This window comes from Xenopus laevis, chromosome 6L, assembly GCF_017654675.1.
Source record: "Xenopus laevis strain J_2021 chromosome 6L, Xenopus_laevis_v10.1, whole genome shotgun sequence".
NCBI classification, from domain to species: domain Eukaryota; kingdom Metazoa; phylum Chordata; class Amphibia; order Anura; family Pipidae; genus Xenopus; species Xenopus laevis.
Window position 1 is genome coordinate 21,864,657 of NC_054381.1, and position 18,398 is coordinate 21,883,054.

Sequence of the window (18,398 nt, forward strand, 5' to 3'; positions counted from 1 at the left end):
TGCGCTTCCTGCGGCGCTTATTGCTTTGGCTGTGCGCGTTCGCGTGTGGCGGGGGCGCTCTTGTGGTGCGTCAGCGCTGGTCGGGTGCTACTCGGGAGGGGACCGTTACAGAGAGCGGAGACTTCATTCAGCGCGCAGGTCCGCCTGGAGTCGGAGGCCGCGTTTAGTGCCTGGCATTCTGCCCGTCTCGGGCACCGTACCGCCGACCCTGTTATCCAAGGGCCACGCGCATAAGGTGAGCTACTTCCATGTGTTCCCAAGTTTTCTCTCTCTGGCCGCCCTCACACTCTTCTTGTGGCTGCCTAGTGTGACTAACGCAGTGCTAGTTGTGGGGAATCCATACAGCGATAGACCTCGGGCTCGTACAGCTGTTGGGAAGTGACTGGCTGGGGATTGTGGGACTTGTAGTCCATTACAGCTGGAGCTTTTCACTTCCGGGTTTTTTGGAGTAGATACTGAGTTGATTGGAGAGGGGGGTGACCTTGCGTAGGGGCAACTTCTTATTTAAAACTTTCCTTGTGGTGGGATTCTTCCCTGTTGGGGCCCCAGCTCTCAGTTAAGTGCATTCGTTGTGTATGTGGGTTGTGTGTGCAGGGGGCTCTGTATAAGTGATTGGGGCTATGGCTGCAAGTGTAACCCCCTCCCAACAGAGGCAGCAGGGAGTTTCCCTACAGGAATGTGCACAGAGGGAGGCAGAGGACATCCTGGGAGTGGTGAGGGGGGAGCAGTCTCCTCTTTATCTGTTTATTTTTAACAGTAGATCATTACCATAACCATAGATATTATTAACCAGGATATTATTAACCAGGTCCCGGCCGACACTGTCCCCTTCTCCCTGTCTGCTCTGCAGGGGACACGGGAGTGTTAGTTTAATAGAGCGATTCTACCGCTTCATTTGGCTGCTGTCCTCTAGCACCGTCCTCTTAAGGTGGCCATACACTATAAGATCCCATAGATATGCCCATTAACGGCTGGGCGATAATCAGATTACAATGCTGCAAATGGGCACCGACGGGTCGCAGGACCTAGCCAATGCGGTCGTGGAACGTAGAAAAAAAATCAAACTTGACCGATCAATATCTGCCCGGTTTTTGGCCTAATATCATTCGGGAGTACCCATTGGGAGCCGCCACACGTGGGCAGATAAGCTGCCGAATCGGTCTAAAGCAGCGGCCCCAAACCTTTTTTGCACCACGGACCAGTTTCAAGCAATACAATTTTTATGAGGACCAGGGTGGGGGGTGTAGATATGCGGGTGCATTTCAGGCTAACCAAAAAAAAAAACTGTATTTTGGTCTTTATCCCAATGGGTAGAATTGGGCTTTGCATAGTGGTTGTTATGGCAATGGAGCATCAGGAAGCTGGAATTCAGGTAATTAGGGCCTTTTTCATTGTTTTTGCAGTTATAGACTCTGCAGCTGGGACCAGTTCGGCACAGCCTGAGGCCCGCCACTGATCCTCATCCCAGTGGTTGGGGACCCCTGCTCTAAAGGACCGATATCGGCAGCTTTAATCTGCCCATGTATGGCCACCTTAAGAGCAAGCGGCCCGCAGGCCTTACATAATGGCTTGGCTGACATTGAAGCCACTTATATTCACTTATGGCCTGGTGCCCATACGTGTGCCTAGCATAGGGTCTCACAGCCTGTATGCGCCCCTTTTTTGTTAATTTAATTGATGCCCAAGCAGCTTTCATTCAGCCAAAAGTGTGAAAAAATGAATCTGCCAGTAGCCGCGCCTTGTGAAAGATAGTCCAACGACTGGGGTGGTTGCTTTATATCCTCGACCCCTATGAGTAAGTGCCCATTCTGGCACGAAACATGTTGGGCTATTGCATGTCCTAATAGATTTTTTTTAATTCTATAAATTCTTGTGCTATTGCTTTAATATTAGTGGGTCTCTTCCTATTTTATTGTAGTGTTTCCACCGCACACCCGGAAATTTACTCACTTTCGCTGCTCTAGTGGTGCTGGTTATCCGCCGACCCGACAAGGCCCCTCAGCAACAGCAATTCAACAATTCTAGTTCCGCACACACCAGTTTTTCTGCAGTGGGGAAACCCCCTTTCTTTTATTTATATTCAACACCAATATCAACGTTTCGGGGGGTACAACCTCCCTTCGTCAGCATTTTTCCTTTATGCTTTTTATCTTCGACCTCTAACCAGAATGGATGCTGGGGGTAAATGTGTTCACAGAATTAGTTATGTACAGGTTGAGAAAAGCTCGACCCCGTACCTGCCAGCACCTGGCTTCCCTCTGCCTTTTATAGAAAGTCGGAAGCTGAAAGTCTAAGGTCGCGGGTGGGAATAGTTGACAGAAGAGTTCAACCTGAACCTGCGTAACCTGTGCCTATCGAGCTGGCCCACACATCACTATTCAGAACCCCTTCCCACAAGGCTTAGGGTCATCCCATTAACCACCACCCTCCAGCACAAGTGCACCTCCAAATACTATACTTGGTCTAAGCCAAAAGGCCTTTAGTAGGTGGATAACAATTACAACAATTTCCATTTGCTCCCAGCAGGAGTCTCTTATTGTCGCCAAGCACCTGTGCACACAACTTGTAAATCTGTACTCACTGTGTCCCCCCAGCACCTTATTTGCACCTTGATGTGACCTATACATTACCAGTTGGGTTTTACCTTTTTTAACTTAGTTATACATGGACACTGTCTGCTTTTTATTTGATTAAGAAGGAGTTTTCCCTGCAGCTGATAGCGTCTAATTGGTCCCATAGACCATGTCTCATCTCTAAAAGAGGTGGTTCACTTCTAAATTAACGTTCGGTATGTTATAGAATGGCCAATTCTCAGCATTTTTTCTTTTTTTATAGTTTTTGAATTATTTGCCTTCTTCTTCTGGCTCTTTCCTGCTTTCAAATGGGGGTCACTGACCCCATGTAAAAACAAATACTCTGTAAGACTACAAATGTATTGTACCATTTACTTGGTAAACATAGTAATTTCGGTTGACAAAAGACACACATCCATCAAGTTCAACCTTTTAAGTCCATATATAACCTGCCTAATTTCTAGTTGTTTCAGAGCAAGGCTAAAAACCCCATTTGAAGCCTCTCTAATTTGCCTCAGACTCCAAAAAGGCAATCGCACTTGTCCCTGGACTATTTATTACTCTTCTATTTATTTAGGCCATCTACTATTCATATTCCAGTCTCTTATTCAAATCAATGCATTGTTGCTAGGGTAGTTTGGACCCTAACAACCAGAGCTGCTGAATAAAAAGCTAAATCACTAAAACAAAAACCCCACAAATAAAAAACAATTGCAAATTGTCTCAGAATATCACTCGCTACTTCATACTAAGTTACTTTTAAGGTGAACAAACCCTTTAATAAGAGCAGTGCTGATTGGCTGTTTAAACATATAGAGGTTTCTCCCAATCAGAATTGTGCTACTAATTTGTACTAATGTACTCCATGATGCAAAATAGGAGAATATTCTTTTATTTGAGTTTTATGTCAGAGATTTGTCACTGTGACTTTCCCTTGTAGGTTAATAATTATCATATTATTTTAGGTTTATCACCCCACAAATAGACATATTGCCGTGTATTCCTGCTGCCCCATACTCTCTGCTTGCAGAAAATCCCTCACGCACTGTTGGTGCAACATATTTTTGGAGAAGTCTATTATGTGTATGTGACAACATCTCCAGCTGTGATTTGGTTTCCTGTACAAAATGGAGTCCTTCCTGCCTGTGTCTCTGTAGTCTGACCCAACAGTCGCAGTTTTATGCTTGATTAAAGGGGAACTCCACCCAAACATCGCCTTTTGTGTAATTGAAGAAAACCAACTGTGCAATATGCATTCCTCTCCAGGAACTTGTTAATTATCTGGTTTATGTTCAAGGCACTGCTGGTTCTGACTCTTGACGTGGTATAGCAGAAACCGCGGTTGAACTTGTGTCCTTAGATAAGAGTTAAGCCGTGTGTCTGTTCCTGCCGCTGTAGCTTTTCCATTCCCTCAAGGTGTGTTTTTCTTTCTTTCTTTCTTTGTTTTCAAGCAGCACGAACCCAGGTAGCAAAAATGTAAATACCTCCGCCCCTCAGGCCTTTCTAAATTGCAGGACTTCTTCCCAATCTCACAGTTTAACTTGCTCGGCCTGTGGTCCATGTTGCCCATCAGATTAAACCAAAATGTAATCCCTTTATATGCAAAATAAATTGGTTGCTAAAAGAGGCTAAGCCCCCTTTCTTGCTCCTCCATACACATGCTCATGAGACTCTGCAGCCAGCCATGTATTGTTCTGAGCAGTCTATTCCAGTGCTGTCTCAATGAGCAGTCTCATCTTTAGTACAAAATTGATCACATAGTAACTTCCATTGCTGTCTCTTTAAATGCATGTTGTTTGTGTAGTATTAAAAGTACAGGTATAGGAAATGTTATTTAAAATGCTCGGGACCTGGAGTTTTCTGGATAAGAGACTCCATAACTTGCACCTCAATGCCTTAAAGGGGTGATTCACCTTTAAGTTAACTTTTAGTATGTTATAAAATGGCCAATTCTAAGCAACTTGTCAATTGGCCTTCATTTTTTATTTTGTATTTTTTTTTTTTTTTTTTTTTTTTTTTGTTGCTTGCATTCTTCTGACTCTTTCCAGTTTTCAAATGGGGATCACTGACCCCATCTAAAAACAAATGCTCTGTTAGGCTACACATGTATTGTTATTACTACTTTTTGTTACTCATCTTTCTGTTCAGGCCTCTCCTATTCATATTCCAGTCTTTTATTCAAATCAATGAATGGTTGCTAGGGTAATTTTGATCCTAGCAACTTGGACTGCTGAAATTGCAAACTGGAGCTGCTTACTAAAAAGCTAAATAACTTAAACTACAATTGATAAGAAATATAAACCAATTGCAAATTGGCTCAGAATACCACTCTCTACATCATACTATAAGTTAATGTAAAGGTTAGTTAAAATAACCCAATAGGCTGGTTTTGCCTCCAATAAGGATTAATGATATCTTAGTTGGGATCAAGTACAAGCTACTGTTTTATTATTCCAGAAAAAAAGACTGGGTGTGCTTTTATTTTTTTTTTATTTATTTTTTTTTAAAAATTTGAATTATTTGATTATAAATAGTAAATGGAAGATGGGCATCCCATAATTCAAAGCTTTCTGGATAACCGGTTTCCAGATAAGAGCCCATACCTGTACTGTTGGTGGGCAAATCGCTCTAAAGGTTGCCATTCTGCCCAACTGCAATCAGGTAGTAGTTAAACTTACAATTGAATCTACTAATTGGGTAGCTCAATCTGCTAATCAAACAGTTCCTAACGCTTGGATGGGGTATCCGTAGATATGGAACTTAATCTGGCCATAGACACAACGATCGGATCGTACGAATTGAGGATTCGTACGATTTTTGGACCATGTGTGGGGAGTCCCAACATTGGTCGTTTGGTCGATCGGACAGGTTAAAAGATTTCTGTCGGCTGCCGTTAATATCTCTGCATGTATTGCCGATCATGTTTTTCAGTGGGAGACTGCTTTTGTAGGACATAACTTTCGTACGATTGCTGTCAGGGGCAGAACATCGGCTGATCTGTTCTTTTACTACTTTATTTGATCTGAATGGTTAGTGGCAGGTCGGCGGATGGGGAAGTTCGAGGATTCGAACGATCAGATCTTTGCATCTATGGCCAGCTTTAGAGAAACTGCAGATCTTCCTCATGAGATCCTCTCATTTGCACTTGTGGGGTAAGCAAATGAAACAACGCTATGTTGCCGTCTTAAAGGGGTTGTGTTAACTTTGAGTATGATGTAGAGAGTGATATTCCGAGACAATTTGCAATTGGTTTTCATTTTTTATTATTTGTGGCTTTTGAGTTATTTAGCTTTTTATTCAGCAGCTCTCCAGTTTGCAGTGTCGGCAATCTCATTGCTAGGGTCCACACTACCCTAGCAACCATGCATTGATTTAAACAAGACTGGAATATGAATAGGAGAGGCCTGAATAGAAAGATGAGTGATGAAAAGTAGATATAACAAAACATGTGTTGCCTTACAGAGCATTTGAGTTTAGATGGGATTGGTGGTCCCCTTTTGAAAGCAGGAAAGAGTCAGAAGAAATCAAATAATGAGAAAACTATTATAACATACTAAACTTAAAAGAATAGTTCAGTGTGAAAATAAAAACTGGGTAAATAGGCTGTGCAAAATAAATGTTTCTAATATAGTTAGTTAGCCAAAAATGTAATATGTAAAGGCTGCAGTGACTGGATGTGTAACATAATAGCCAGAACACTACTTCCTGCTTTTCAGCTCTCTAACTCTGAGTTAGTCAGCAACTTGAAGGGGGGGGGGGGCTACATGGGACATATCTGTTCAGTGAGTTTGTAATTGATCCTCCGCATTCAGCTCAGATTCAAAAGCAACAACAGTTGTGTCCCATGTGCCTCCACCCCCCCCCTTAAGTCACTGATTAGTTACTGCGTGGTAACCAGGGTAACCAGCCAGTGTAAACCAAGAGAGCTGAAAAGCAGGAAGTAGTGTCCTGGCTATTATGTTGGACATCCAGTCCATTGATAATCGGACAGACTGAATCTCTTGGGCCGTTATAACATCCGGTTGGGCTAGGGCCACATCAGCCTGTTGCCAGTCTTCTCATGGGTTCTGCATAGGGTTTATAAATTGTAGGCCCACATATGAGGGTGGCAAATATATGGATCTTACAGAGATGGAGGGAGCTTTCTACACTAAACATCACTACAGGTATGGGATCCATTACCCAAAAACCCCTTATCCAGAAAGCTCTGAATTACGTGATCGCCATCTCTCATAGACTCCATTTTATCCCAAAAATCCAAATTTTTGAAAATGATTTCCCTTTCTCTGTAATAATAAAGCAATACCTTTTCACATGATCCCAACTGAAATATAATCCTTATTTGAAGCAATATTTACATGATTTTCTAGTAGACTTAAGATAAGAAGATCTAAATTATGGAATGATCCCTTATCAGGTCCCAAGCATTCTGGATAACAGGTCCCATACCTGTACTTATATCCTGGGCAGGTTCAAATGCCTGTGTGGTGTTTGTGCAGAGAGATGCTCCAGAAGGCTGAGTCTGCATCTCCGCTGGTTCATGCCTCACCCAGTAAGATAACACAAGGAGATTTGTCACCTGCATTATTTATCATTATTAGTGGTGTATCTGCTTCCTTTTCTTGGCAATATAGGGACCTATTACTTCAGAGCTGCCCGTCTGTATTCCCATTGGGTGCTTCTCCCCCCACTCCCAAAGTAAAGTCACCCGTCTGCCCCTGCCCTGAACAGTGAGACAGATCTTCTCAGGACAGCGAGTGTTTGTTCCATTTTCAGGTTACAGTAATTACTCCCTTGTTAATCCATAGACAGGTTTCGGATTATGTTTATCTTTTTAGGGAAAGTCGTGTAATATCTGGATCCTCAAGGGAACCAGCAATTGCATATGTTTTTGCCAAACTGCGTGCCATCCATCTGGGTGTTTAGGTCCCAGTGAGATGATTTCTCATTAGTACCAAACAGATTACCAAGCAGATTACCATCAATAATACAAGGCAAATCCATTCAGCTAATTGTATCCGTGCATGTGTATGATCACCAGCCAGACTCATGAGTAGATCTTGCATCTATTGTGCTTTTCTCATAAATGTATAGATTGTTGGCTCTATAAAGCTCCCCATAGACGCGACGATTCTTCTTGCCGAACAACCGATTTTAGTGAAGTCCAACCAATCCTTCGAAATTATAGTGCGGTTAGTGGGATTCGAACGATCGTACATCTTACGATTTTTCGGCAGCTCCCCTTTGTTTTCCTGGCAAATTGATCTTTTTAGTTGATGGTAAATTCGTACGATCGTTACGATAAAATCGCGAGGATCGGATCTTTTATGGCCAGCTTAAGGCAGGGTCCTCTTTTTTTCTTGACACTTAACACGTAATGTGGTTGCATTAAAGATAGTCAGTGTGACAGTTGATACACATGTGAATAGTAAGCAAAGTCTCCACTTATGGGACAGTCTGGTTTAGTTGTCTCGCCCCTCTTGTGTACTGTATGCCTATCCATACAATATATGTCTTGGCTGAATATGAGTACAGTTATGAGCTTTGTGTCCTACTCTGATAACTGCACAAGGATCAGTATGTGCACACTGGCTATTTGCTGGCAGATACACTGTCATCTAATCCGCTATAATGAAAAGTCGCCTGCACTAAAGCACACGCGGGGCTTAGTTTTCCGAAGTTGCCTCACAAGGAAACTTTGGAAAACGAAGTGCCGCATGTGCTTTAGTGCAGGTGACTTTTCATTATAGCGGATGGGAAGACACGCGGAGGCAGTCTTGAGGAGATTGTCGCCAAGAAGAAGAGGCGATTAGTCGCCAGGCGACTAAATCTTCTTGTGTGGACTAACCCTAAAAGGTAGAGATTGTGGTCACTGAGACCCTCTCTAGACATCTGTTTTCCTTTCCTTTTAAAGCACATTGATTAAAAAAAAAAACAATGCTTATGTTGGCATTTTCTGCATATTTATAGGCTTTTTTTTTTATCTGTTGGCCAGAGTTGGTTTCCGGTTTGGCATTTTTCTAATATTTTCCACTATTTTTCAGTGGGACCAGTAACCCCTTCCCACTGCACCAAAGAAATTAAACAATTCTTTGCAAGTACAGTATTGCCTGCTGTGTGGCGTTTGGGTGCTGCTTCTCCCCCATGCAATAATGGGCAGTATGGGTTGTGCTGCTTTGTTAATGCTATGGACTCGCAGGCTGTTTTTGTGATTAATTGGGCTAATGTCGGCCTTTGTGAGACAACACACAAGCTGAGCAGGGGCACTGAGCAGACCTGCTTCTATCAACCTACAAAATTTTTTTTTTTTTTTAAATGAATCAGTTAATAGTGCTGCTTCAGCAGAATTCTGCACTGAAATCCATTTCTCAAAAGAGCAAACTGATTTTTTTATATTCAATTTTGAAATCTGACATGGGGCTAGACATTTTGTCAATTTCCCAGCTGCCCCTGGTCATGTGACTTGTGCCTGCACTTTAGGAGAGAAATTCTGGCAGGCTGCTGTTTTTCCTTCTCAATGTAACTGAATGTGTCTCAGTGAGACATGGGTTTTTACTATTGAGTGTTGTTCTTAGATCTACCAGGCAGCTGTTATCTTGTGTTAGGGAGCTGTTATCTGGTTACCTTCCCATTGTTCTTTTGTTTGGCTCACTCACTCACTGATCAGCCACTAAAAACAGCCTGTGTGTCCATAGCCTTAAGGAGAACTATGAAAATTTTATATCTCATATTGAAATAAACTTTCTAAATACAAACAATGAAATATTATGTACCGTTTCTGAAATAATGTGTGCGTGTGCCGGAGGAAGCCGACGAATACACAAAAGAGCTGGTGGCCCATATAAGGAATCATTGTAGTGGGGAATCTCTGGCAGGCCTCTGTGCTCCTCTCTCTGTTGCTTATGAATTGTTCTAGTCGCCATTGGTCCGGGAGCTTTGGATATTTCCCATTGTGTTTATATGGCCACTGGCTCTGCTGCACGTTTTGCTCGCAGCTTTACCAAACATGGAGACCTGTTGTAATCGAGGGTTTGTCTGATAATTTTACTTTAACCACAACTGTCTGGTGCAGTCATTTCGTAGAGCAGTGAAACGGCACATTCTAAGTAGCAAAACTTTACTTTCTATTTTAGTATGTTGCAGAATGGCCTATCCTTTGCAGCTTTTCCGTTTAATTTTTTTTATTTAGTATTATTTACCTGTCTATTTCAAGCTTGCAGCTGATGAAGAGGGATTGGCGGCCTAACTGACCCCAGCAGCCTAAAAAGACTATAGCAGCTTTTTTCGAATAAGAAATTTTGTGACTCAAATCTAAATTGTTGATCTCTCCAGTTTTTACAATGAATGCATTTGTTATAATTTCTTAAAGAAGAAATTAGTTGAATATCAATATTCAAAAAGCCATTTGAGAACGGAAGTCTTTGGATTCTTTTCCAGCATGGGAGATCTGGTTGAAGGGCAGAGACACACGCCGCTAGTTCGGGAGATTAGTCACCCAGCGACAAATCTCTTCTTCTTCGGGCGACTCCCCGAAAAGCCTTCCTGCCGGCTAGAATGAAAATTGTCTGCATGATGACACTCGGAACACTTCATTTTCTGAAGTTGCCTCACGAGGAAACTTTGGGCGACTTTGTAAATTGAAGTGACGCAAGTGCATTGCCGCAGGAGATTGTTGCCACGAAGAAGAGGCGATTAGTTGCCTAGCAACTAAATCTCCCCGAATTTGCTTGTGTGGCTAGATCCTTAAAGGGGTGGCTCACTTTTAAATTAACTTCTATTGTGTTACAGATTGGCTAATTCTTGGCAATTTTTTGGCAGAGACACACAATGCTATTTCGGGAAATTAGTCGCCCAGCCGACCCTGTAAACTGTTCTAACTTGATACATTTAGTTGTTACATTTCTTATCTTTGTTCCTGCTGAGCAGAATCTCTGGGTTTCATTAAGGGCAAGGCCAGAATTTGCGTTTTTACGTTTTTAAAAACAGCCAGGCGTAAATACGCATAAACTGCACTACCACCGAAACGAATGAAAAACGCACTATGGCAATTCACACAGGGCGCTTGCAAGCTGAAATCCGCCACAGGACGCCAGTATTGGCGTTTTTTAGCAGAAACGCCGATACGTCAAGAAACTACCAAATCAATAGGATCTGCACGTTTGAAACCACACTTTGCGTAAATACGCAGCGTATTTTAAATATGGCGTCCAAATTCTCAATGAGAAGTGCATGTTGGGAAAAGAATCCTACGTGATGAAAAACGCATGTTGATGGCCACATGTGGTTTCAGTGGCGTATTTACGCCTGGCTGTTCTTTTTTTTAAAAACGCAATGTAAAAATGCTGCAAAAATGCTGCAAAAACGCCAGATCTGGCCTTGCCCTAAAGGCAGCTGTTAGAATTGATACAATAGTTAATAATACTCCAGAGATGCTGCTGAGAAATGTATCAACCAAATGTTGCAAAATTGTAACCGTTTAGAATCTGCACCTGAATTACTGAGCTGCCAGACTCAAACACCGGAGACACGAACATCAAACTTTAAACTGTAAGAAAAGAAATAATGGAAAGTAATTGAAAAAAGTCTTTATTTCTGGGGAACAATCTGAAAACAAATGAACTGAAAAAAGTGTTTGGAAGGTGAACAACCCTTTTAAAGTCCTCAGTAATTCAGGTGCAGATTCTGAACTGTTACAATTATGCTCCATTTATTTGATCCATTTCTCAGCAGCATCTCTGGAGTATTAGTAACTATTGTATCAATTCAGAGTAGCTGCTAAGGGTTTATTATTCTAGCAACGAGCTAGCAGCATAAATGTTAAAAAGGAAGAGAATAGCTATTTTATAGAAAGATAAGCAATGCAGAAAAAGAATAATTAACTTCAACAGTCTCTTGGGGACACTGATATCCAGAAGGCATTTGCAGCTGCATGCTGGGAACAGATCTAATAAATTAAGTGAGACCAAGTGAATGGAAATACAGAAGAGCTTTTGAGGGGATGGTCCCGTGAACCCCACAGTGTTTTAGTTGTAATATTGGTGTTTAGGCGCCATCTCAGGTCATTTTGGCTGGTCATGTGCTTTCAGAAAGAGCCAGCACTTTGGGATGGAACTGCTTTCTGGCAGGCTGCTGTTATTCCTCCTACTCAATGTAACTGAATGTGTCTCAGTGGGACTATTTTACTATTGAGTGCTGTTCTTAGATCTACCAGGCAGCTGTTATCTTGTGTTAGGGAGCTGCTATCTGGGTACCTTCCCATTGTTCTGTTGTTAGGCTGCTGGGAGGGGGGGGAGGAAGGGGGTGATATCACTCCAACTTGCATTAAAGAGTGACTGAAGTCTATTAGAGCACAAGTCGCATGACTGGGGGCAGCTGGGAAACGGACTATGTCTAGCCCCATGTCAGATTTCAAAATTGAGTTTGTTGCAGATCTGTGAAAGAGGGCTAACCCTCAAGATATTTCATTGGCACATCATTTGCCATTGTGAATGATTCCCAGGCGATTATACAGGTTGTCTGATGTTACCCCATTTTTAACTTGGGGGGAAGATACTTGCCATAGAAGCTCCTCTTACAGCGCAGTACCCTATGGCTAGCACTGACCTTGCACTTGTGTTCCACCGAAGATCATTCAGCTCATTATTGGCAGCCTTTATCTGGCTTATGTGCATAGGAAGTAAAAGGTTTCCACCCTGTTTGTATTGGACTTTGATGTGGTGTCCCTCGGTGTGTCCCTCGGTGTGTCCCTCGGTGTGTCCCTCGGTGTATCCCTCGGTGTATCCCTCTGTGTATCCCTCTGTGTACACCTCTGTGTACACCACCACCACATTGAAAGGGTAACCGTCGCTCCTGATAAAAAGCAGTTTAATCAGCAGAGGTCTGGCTGTGTCTGTTGGGTGAATCAGAACATTACAGTGTTACACTGGAATCAACCTGTCCCTCTCTGCTTCTCTCATTATCACTGAATGGGAAATGCCATATTGATTGCATGTAGGAGTGGTGGCAAGTGAAACCTCTGCATTTAGACGCTCAAGCGCATGCATTTCATTGCCTTTTGTTCATCCAATAAGTATGGGACCTGTTATGCAGAATGCTTGGCACCTGGGGTTTTCCGGATAACAGATCTTTCCGAAATTTGGATGTCTACTAGAAAATCATGTAAACATTAAATAAACCCAATAGGCTGGTTTTGCTTGCAGTAAGGATTAATAAAGTGCAATGCATTGCTTTATTATTACAGGGAAATAGGAAACTGTTGTTAAACATTTGCACATTATTGCTTTTCTGTGAGAATAAGTGATTGCTGATACCAGGCATATTCTAGGTTGCCCATAGTAAAATGATTCCTTGCTTGAGTAATGGACGATAACAGTTTTTGCCTTTTTTTATGCATCACAAAACTAAATCTATTTTTAGAAGCGAAGGGGGTTTTTTCATGTCAAAAACAGGGGTTTATTTTCCTTTTAAGGTGTAGCCAACCATAGAGATGGTTAACCGTTTATGGGTTATTCAACAACATGTCTCAAAATTTTCTATAAAAGAAAAAAAACATTTCCTAAATTAGCCCATTCTCATCCTGCTTTGAATTCTTTACGTAATGCCTTTATTCTGGACGGTTCATCGTCTATCATGTGTATGTCTACTTCTTTACGGGTCCCCAGGAGCTGCACTAATATTCACCTCACTCATACAGATATTGAGGGCATGAGAACCTCGTGAGCCGTTGCCTTATACTTATGATCATTAGCTCTAAGGTTTAAGTCGGTGATCCCCAACCAGTAGCTCGTGAGCAACATGTTGCTCACCAACCCCTTGGATGTTGCTCTCAGTGGCCTAAAATCAGGTGCCGTTTTTTAATTCCTGGCTTGAAGGCAAGTTTTAATTGCATAAAAACTAGGTGTAGAGTCTCTTGTAGGCTGCCAGTCCACATAGGGGCTACCAAATGGCAAATCACAGCCCTTATTTGGCACCACCAGAGACACTTTTCCTGCTTGTGTAGCTCCCCAACTCTTTTGCATTTGAATGTGGCTCACGGGAAAAAAAGTTTGGGGACCCCTGGCTTTAGGTTGTTGCTAATCACTAATTATTTTGTCCTTTTTTATTTTCAGATGGCCCATTATCCAGTATTCACCGTTGGATTACTTACTTGTCTGGTTTTGTGCATAAATGCACAGCAAGGTAAGTGGCTTCCACGTATTCAATCTCTAGAATTTGCATTTATTTCTGCTCGGAATAGGGGCCTACATAGCCATGGCATAGGTTTTTACCTTTTAGAGAGCTACCAAAGCCTATTTCATTTTTGGACTTGCCATGTTTATCTGCTTCTCATATACCCATTAATATCCAGCCCAGGAACAGGAGGTACAGGAACAGGTAACAGGAGGGTATTGAAGGGGTATATGGAGATGTACAGGGTAATTATGCTCCAATATTGATCCTTTTTCAAAACAAGATTGAGATGACTACATGGAAGTATTCCCTATAGATTTATATTTCTTCGTTGCGGTGGGAATCGCTCACAATCTACAGATGTTGCCTGAAAACAAGGACAAGCGAGTTTCCAGGCAATAATAATAATTAGCCATATGTTGGTTGTATCAAGTCTAAGGCTGAAAGCACATGGAGTGTTGACTTTGCTGCTCTCGGACTGTGTTTTTATTGAGAGAAGCTCCGTTGATCTGCACTGAAAAGTACAGCTTTCACTTGAGAGCAGGTACATGGATTGGATTGGAGATCGGGCCAAAAAAACTCAAAACCAGGCATTTACAGGCCGATCGTTCTGCTCCACTCCATGTACCTGCACACCTGACAGAAGCAGATCAACTGAGCTGTGGTAGGGAGTAGATCTGCTCAGGCTGAAGCAACTGAGCCAACGCTCCATGTACCCTCAGCTTTAGTAAATCTTTTGTATTATTATTATTGTATTATTTGGGTTTCTGGATTCTACTCTTTGGTGTTCCAGATTGGTGCCTGCCTACAATTACAATTTCCTGGGGCTGAAGCAACCGAGCCAAAGCTCCATGTACCCTCAGCCTTAAACTGCAAGAAGATCCAGTAAAAGTTTGGAGACTTGTTATCCAGATTGCTCTGGACCTGAGGCTTTCTGGATAATGGATCTTTCTGTAATTTGGATCTTCATGCCTTAAGTCTACTAGAAACATTAAAGAGGAATTCCACATAAAAATAACTTAAACTTTTTGAAAAGTAAACATAATTTCAAGCAACTTTGCAATATACATCAATTAAAAAATATGCAGACTTTTCATGATTTTTAATGGTTTCTTACAGTTCCCTAAGCCTAGCCCCCTGCTCTCCTGCTGATCTGTCTGACTACTTTGCTGAGCTGGCTGACTACTGTTACTTTGTATCAACAGCCAACTGTCCTCAGCCTGCATCCTCCAAACCCCACAATACCCTGCACATTTGATTTCAATAAGGAAAGGAACATCATAGTGCAATGCATTGTGGGTTATGTAGTTCCTGCATGTTGTCTGTAAACTGTGGATAAGTTGTTACTATTTGTAACATCAGCATTTAGTCCCTCCTTCCCTGCCAGGATTTCAAATGATGCAGAAAGAGAAGAACTGTTAAATAGCTGGATTTCAGAAAATGGCATTTATTCCTACTTTTTAAAGAAACCGGTAACTGTGATGGATATATTGGGTGTTTCTGTGTTATGTGGACCACTTAATCAAATTTTGGAGGCCGGAGTTCCCCTTTAAATAAACCCAATATGCTGGTTCTGTCTCCAATAAGGATTAATTAATCTTCTTTTGGATCAAGTACAAGCTACTGTTTTATTATTAAAGAGGGGAATTCATTGTTAAAAATATGGATTATTTGGATAAAAATGGAGTCTATGGGAGATGGCCATTCTGTAATTTGGAGCTTTCTGAATAACGGGTTTCTGGATAACTCATCCCATACCTGTAGAATCTTCAATCTATGGTAAAATGAGGCAAACACAAATAAACGTGTCCGCCTGTTAATATTTCCATTACACAAAGCCAAGTGGAAATTAAAAATAAAGGTATACTTTAACTGACCTCCGATATGTTCCTAAATACTTGTATATATTTAATGCTGTGCTCACAGAAGGCATCTTGGAGGGTAACAATTGGTTATTGAGGCAAAGCATTTTATTTTGGTCCTGACTGTTTTTGTTCATGTGGAAATAAGATGCTTCGACATCATTAATTGTAACAACTGTATTTATTGTAGGTGGCACTGAATGTTTGAAAGCAAACGCCAAATCATGTGGAGAATGTATTCAGGCCGGGCCCAATTGCGGCTGGTGCACTAAAGTGGTGAGTTATTGCCAAAAGCTCGTTAGTCAAACATTTCAGAGATGCATGTGAGCAGCCAATTGGGGTTAACGGTAGGCACAGATGGGCTTATGTGTTACAACTATTAGTTTAGCTCTGATACACGTCCATGCACAGTCCATTTATTCTCTTTTATGCATTAAAGGGATTCTGTCATTATTTTTATGATGTAGTTTTAAATTCTATATTACACTGTTTACACTGCAAAAAATTCACTCTACAATATAAATGCCATTCCTGAACCAACAAGTGAATTTTTTTAGTAATAATATTGGTGTGTAGGTGCATCTCAGGTCATTTTGCCTGGTCATGTGCTTTCAGAAAGAGCCAGCACTTGCGGCTGGAACTGCTTTTTGGCAGGCTGTTGTTTCTCCTACTCAATGTAACTGAATGTGTCTCAGTGGGACCTGGATTTTACTATTGAGTGCTGTTCTTAGATCTACCAGGCAGCTGTTATCTTATGTTAGGGAGCTGTTATCTGGTTACCTTCCCATTGTTCTGTTTTAAGGCTGCTGGGGGGGAGGGGGTGATATCTCTCCAACTTGCAGTAAAGAGTAACTGAATTTTAAGCACAATTCACATGACTGGTGGCAGCTGGGAAACTGACAATATGTCTAGCCCCATGTCACATTTCAAAATTAAATATGAAAAAATGTTTGTTCTTTTGAGAAATGGATTTCAGTGCAGAAGTCTGCTGGAGTAGCACTATTTACTGATGCGTTTTGGGGGGAAAAAAATTCTCATGACCGTATTCCTTTAAGAAAGTCACAAGACAGCAAATTATGAAGCCTCTGATGTCTCATTATCTCAAATGTCATATCAGGTAGTTGATTAACACTGCCGTATGCAGTCCACTCTCTCAAATGACTTTAGTCGACTATAGTGAGGAAAGTAGAAGACATAGTTCCCAAGCTCTAGTGTGTTCCTAGCATAAGCCAATACTGAAGAGGAGATGTGTTTAAAAGGGACGCTGTCTGATAATATTGTCCCGTATGTCAATGCACTTAAGGCAGCCATACTCTGTAAAAGATCTGCCCATGTATGGCCATCTTTAGACTTGCTCACTGGCAAAAACCATTTCCCAGTTGCTAAGGTTAATCATAAAAGCTTCTTCTTTTTTTTTTTTTTATAAATACATATTTATTGGTTATAAATACTGAAAAAAATCTATTATCAGTCTATTCTATTCTATCAATCTATTGCCTGCCCCACTTCTATGGCTAAGGCACAGCTATTGCTTGTAATTTTCATTCTGCACTTCCTAGATGACAATGTCCTCCTCACTCTCTATAATTGTGTTGCCTGTGCATGGGCATTAGTTCCCCCATTCGGGTGTATACACAAGATTTGGTGATGATGCAAACGCAACACAATAGAAATATCTACCGGTAATATAAAAAACTGGAGTTGCTGAGTAATATATAGCAAGTCCAGTTTTTTTGAATTACTTATGTTGGATATATCATGACCTGGATGAATGAAAATCTTAATGGTCACACAATAGAAAAGGATTTGGGATTATTCCTTTGAGTGCCAGGTCTCCTTTAAAGGACCAGTAACATTTGTTTGTATATAATGATAAAAAACCACCAAGACATATTTAACGTTAAAAACGCAAAGTCTTTATTTATAAATAGCTTTACCGATACTTCTCTTGCGCTCCTCTTCAGAAAAGGCGACAGGGTGACGATACATCATGTGGCGCTCAATTTCTCCTCCCTGGCTATCGCCTATAGAAGACAGCGAGGAGAAATAGAGTGCCACATGATGGATTGTCGCCCTGTCACCTTTTCTGAATAGGAGTGCAAGCGGAGTATCGGTCAGTTATTTATTAATAAAGACTTTGCGATTTTAAAGTTAAATATGTCTTGGTTTTTTGGGAGTGTGGCCATTAAAACTTTTTTTCTTTTGTTGCATTATAGTGTATTTGAGTTAGAATAGTTTACCTTCATATCTCTGTGATTTATCATAGGACTTCTTACAAGAAGGAGAGCCCACCTCAGCCCGTTGTGACGATTTGGCTGCTCTGAAAAGCAAGGGCTGCCCTGAAGATGACATCCAAAACCCCAGGGGACGTAAGCAAAAGCTAAAAGACATCCCAATAACGAGCAAAGGTAAAGGAGAGCGTATGGACCCTGCAAACATCACCCAGCTCCGACCCCAACAAATGGTATTCGAATTACGATCAGGTAGGTGCCTAAATATACTCTAAAATAAGAGCACCTTTCCTCCTCTCCAACATCATCCAACTGTGTTTGCTCTTGTTTTTTTGTTTTTTTTTATTAGGTGAACCCCAGACGTTTAATCTGACATTCAGAAGAGCAGAAGACTATCCAATCGACCTGTACTATCTTATGGACCTCTCATTTTCTATGAAAGATGACTTGGAAAATGTAAAAAGCCTCGGAACAGCTCTTATGACAGAAATGGAGAAAATTACTTCAGATTTCAGGATAGGTACATTGATCTCCATTGCCTTGTTATATCAGCACTTCTGACT

The 18,398-nt window shown here is 41.5% G+C and overlaps 1 protein-coding gene across 1 annotated transcript in view; it reads left to right on the top strand.

The window, feature by feature from the left end:
* Positions 1-224: 224 nt before the first annotated feature.
* The window catches only part of itgb1.L (integrin subunit beta 1 L homeolog), a gene marked incomplete at its 5' end in the record, with an annotated part of 34,633 nt that continues 16,459 nt past the window's right edge, over positions 225-18,398 (top strand). The window contains 5 exon segments of the mRNA NM_001087817.1: positions 225-235; positions 13,682-13,751; positions 15,795-15,880; positions 17,871-18,087; positions 18,185-18,355. Coding sequence (NP_001081286.1) covers positions 13,682-13,751; positions 15,795-15,880; positions 17,871-18,087; positions 18,185-18,355 — 544 coding nt within the window.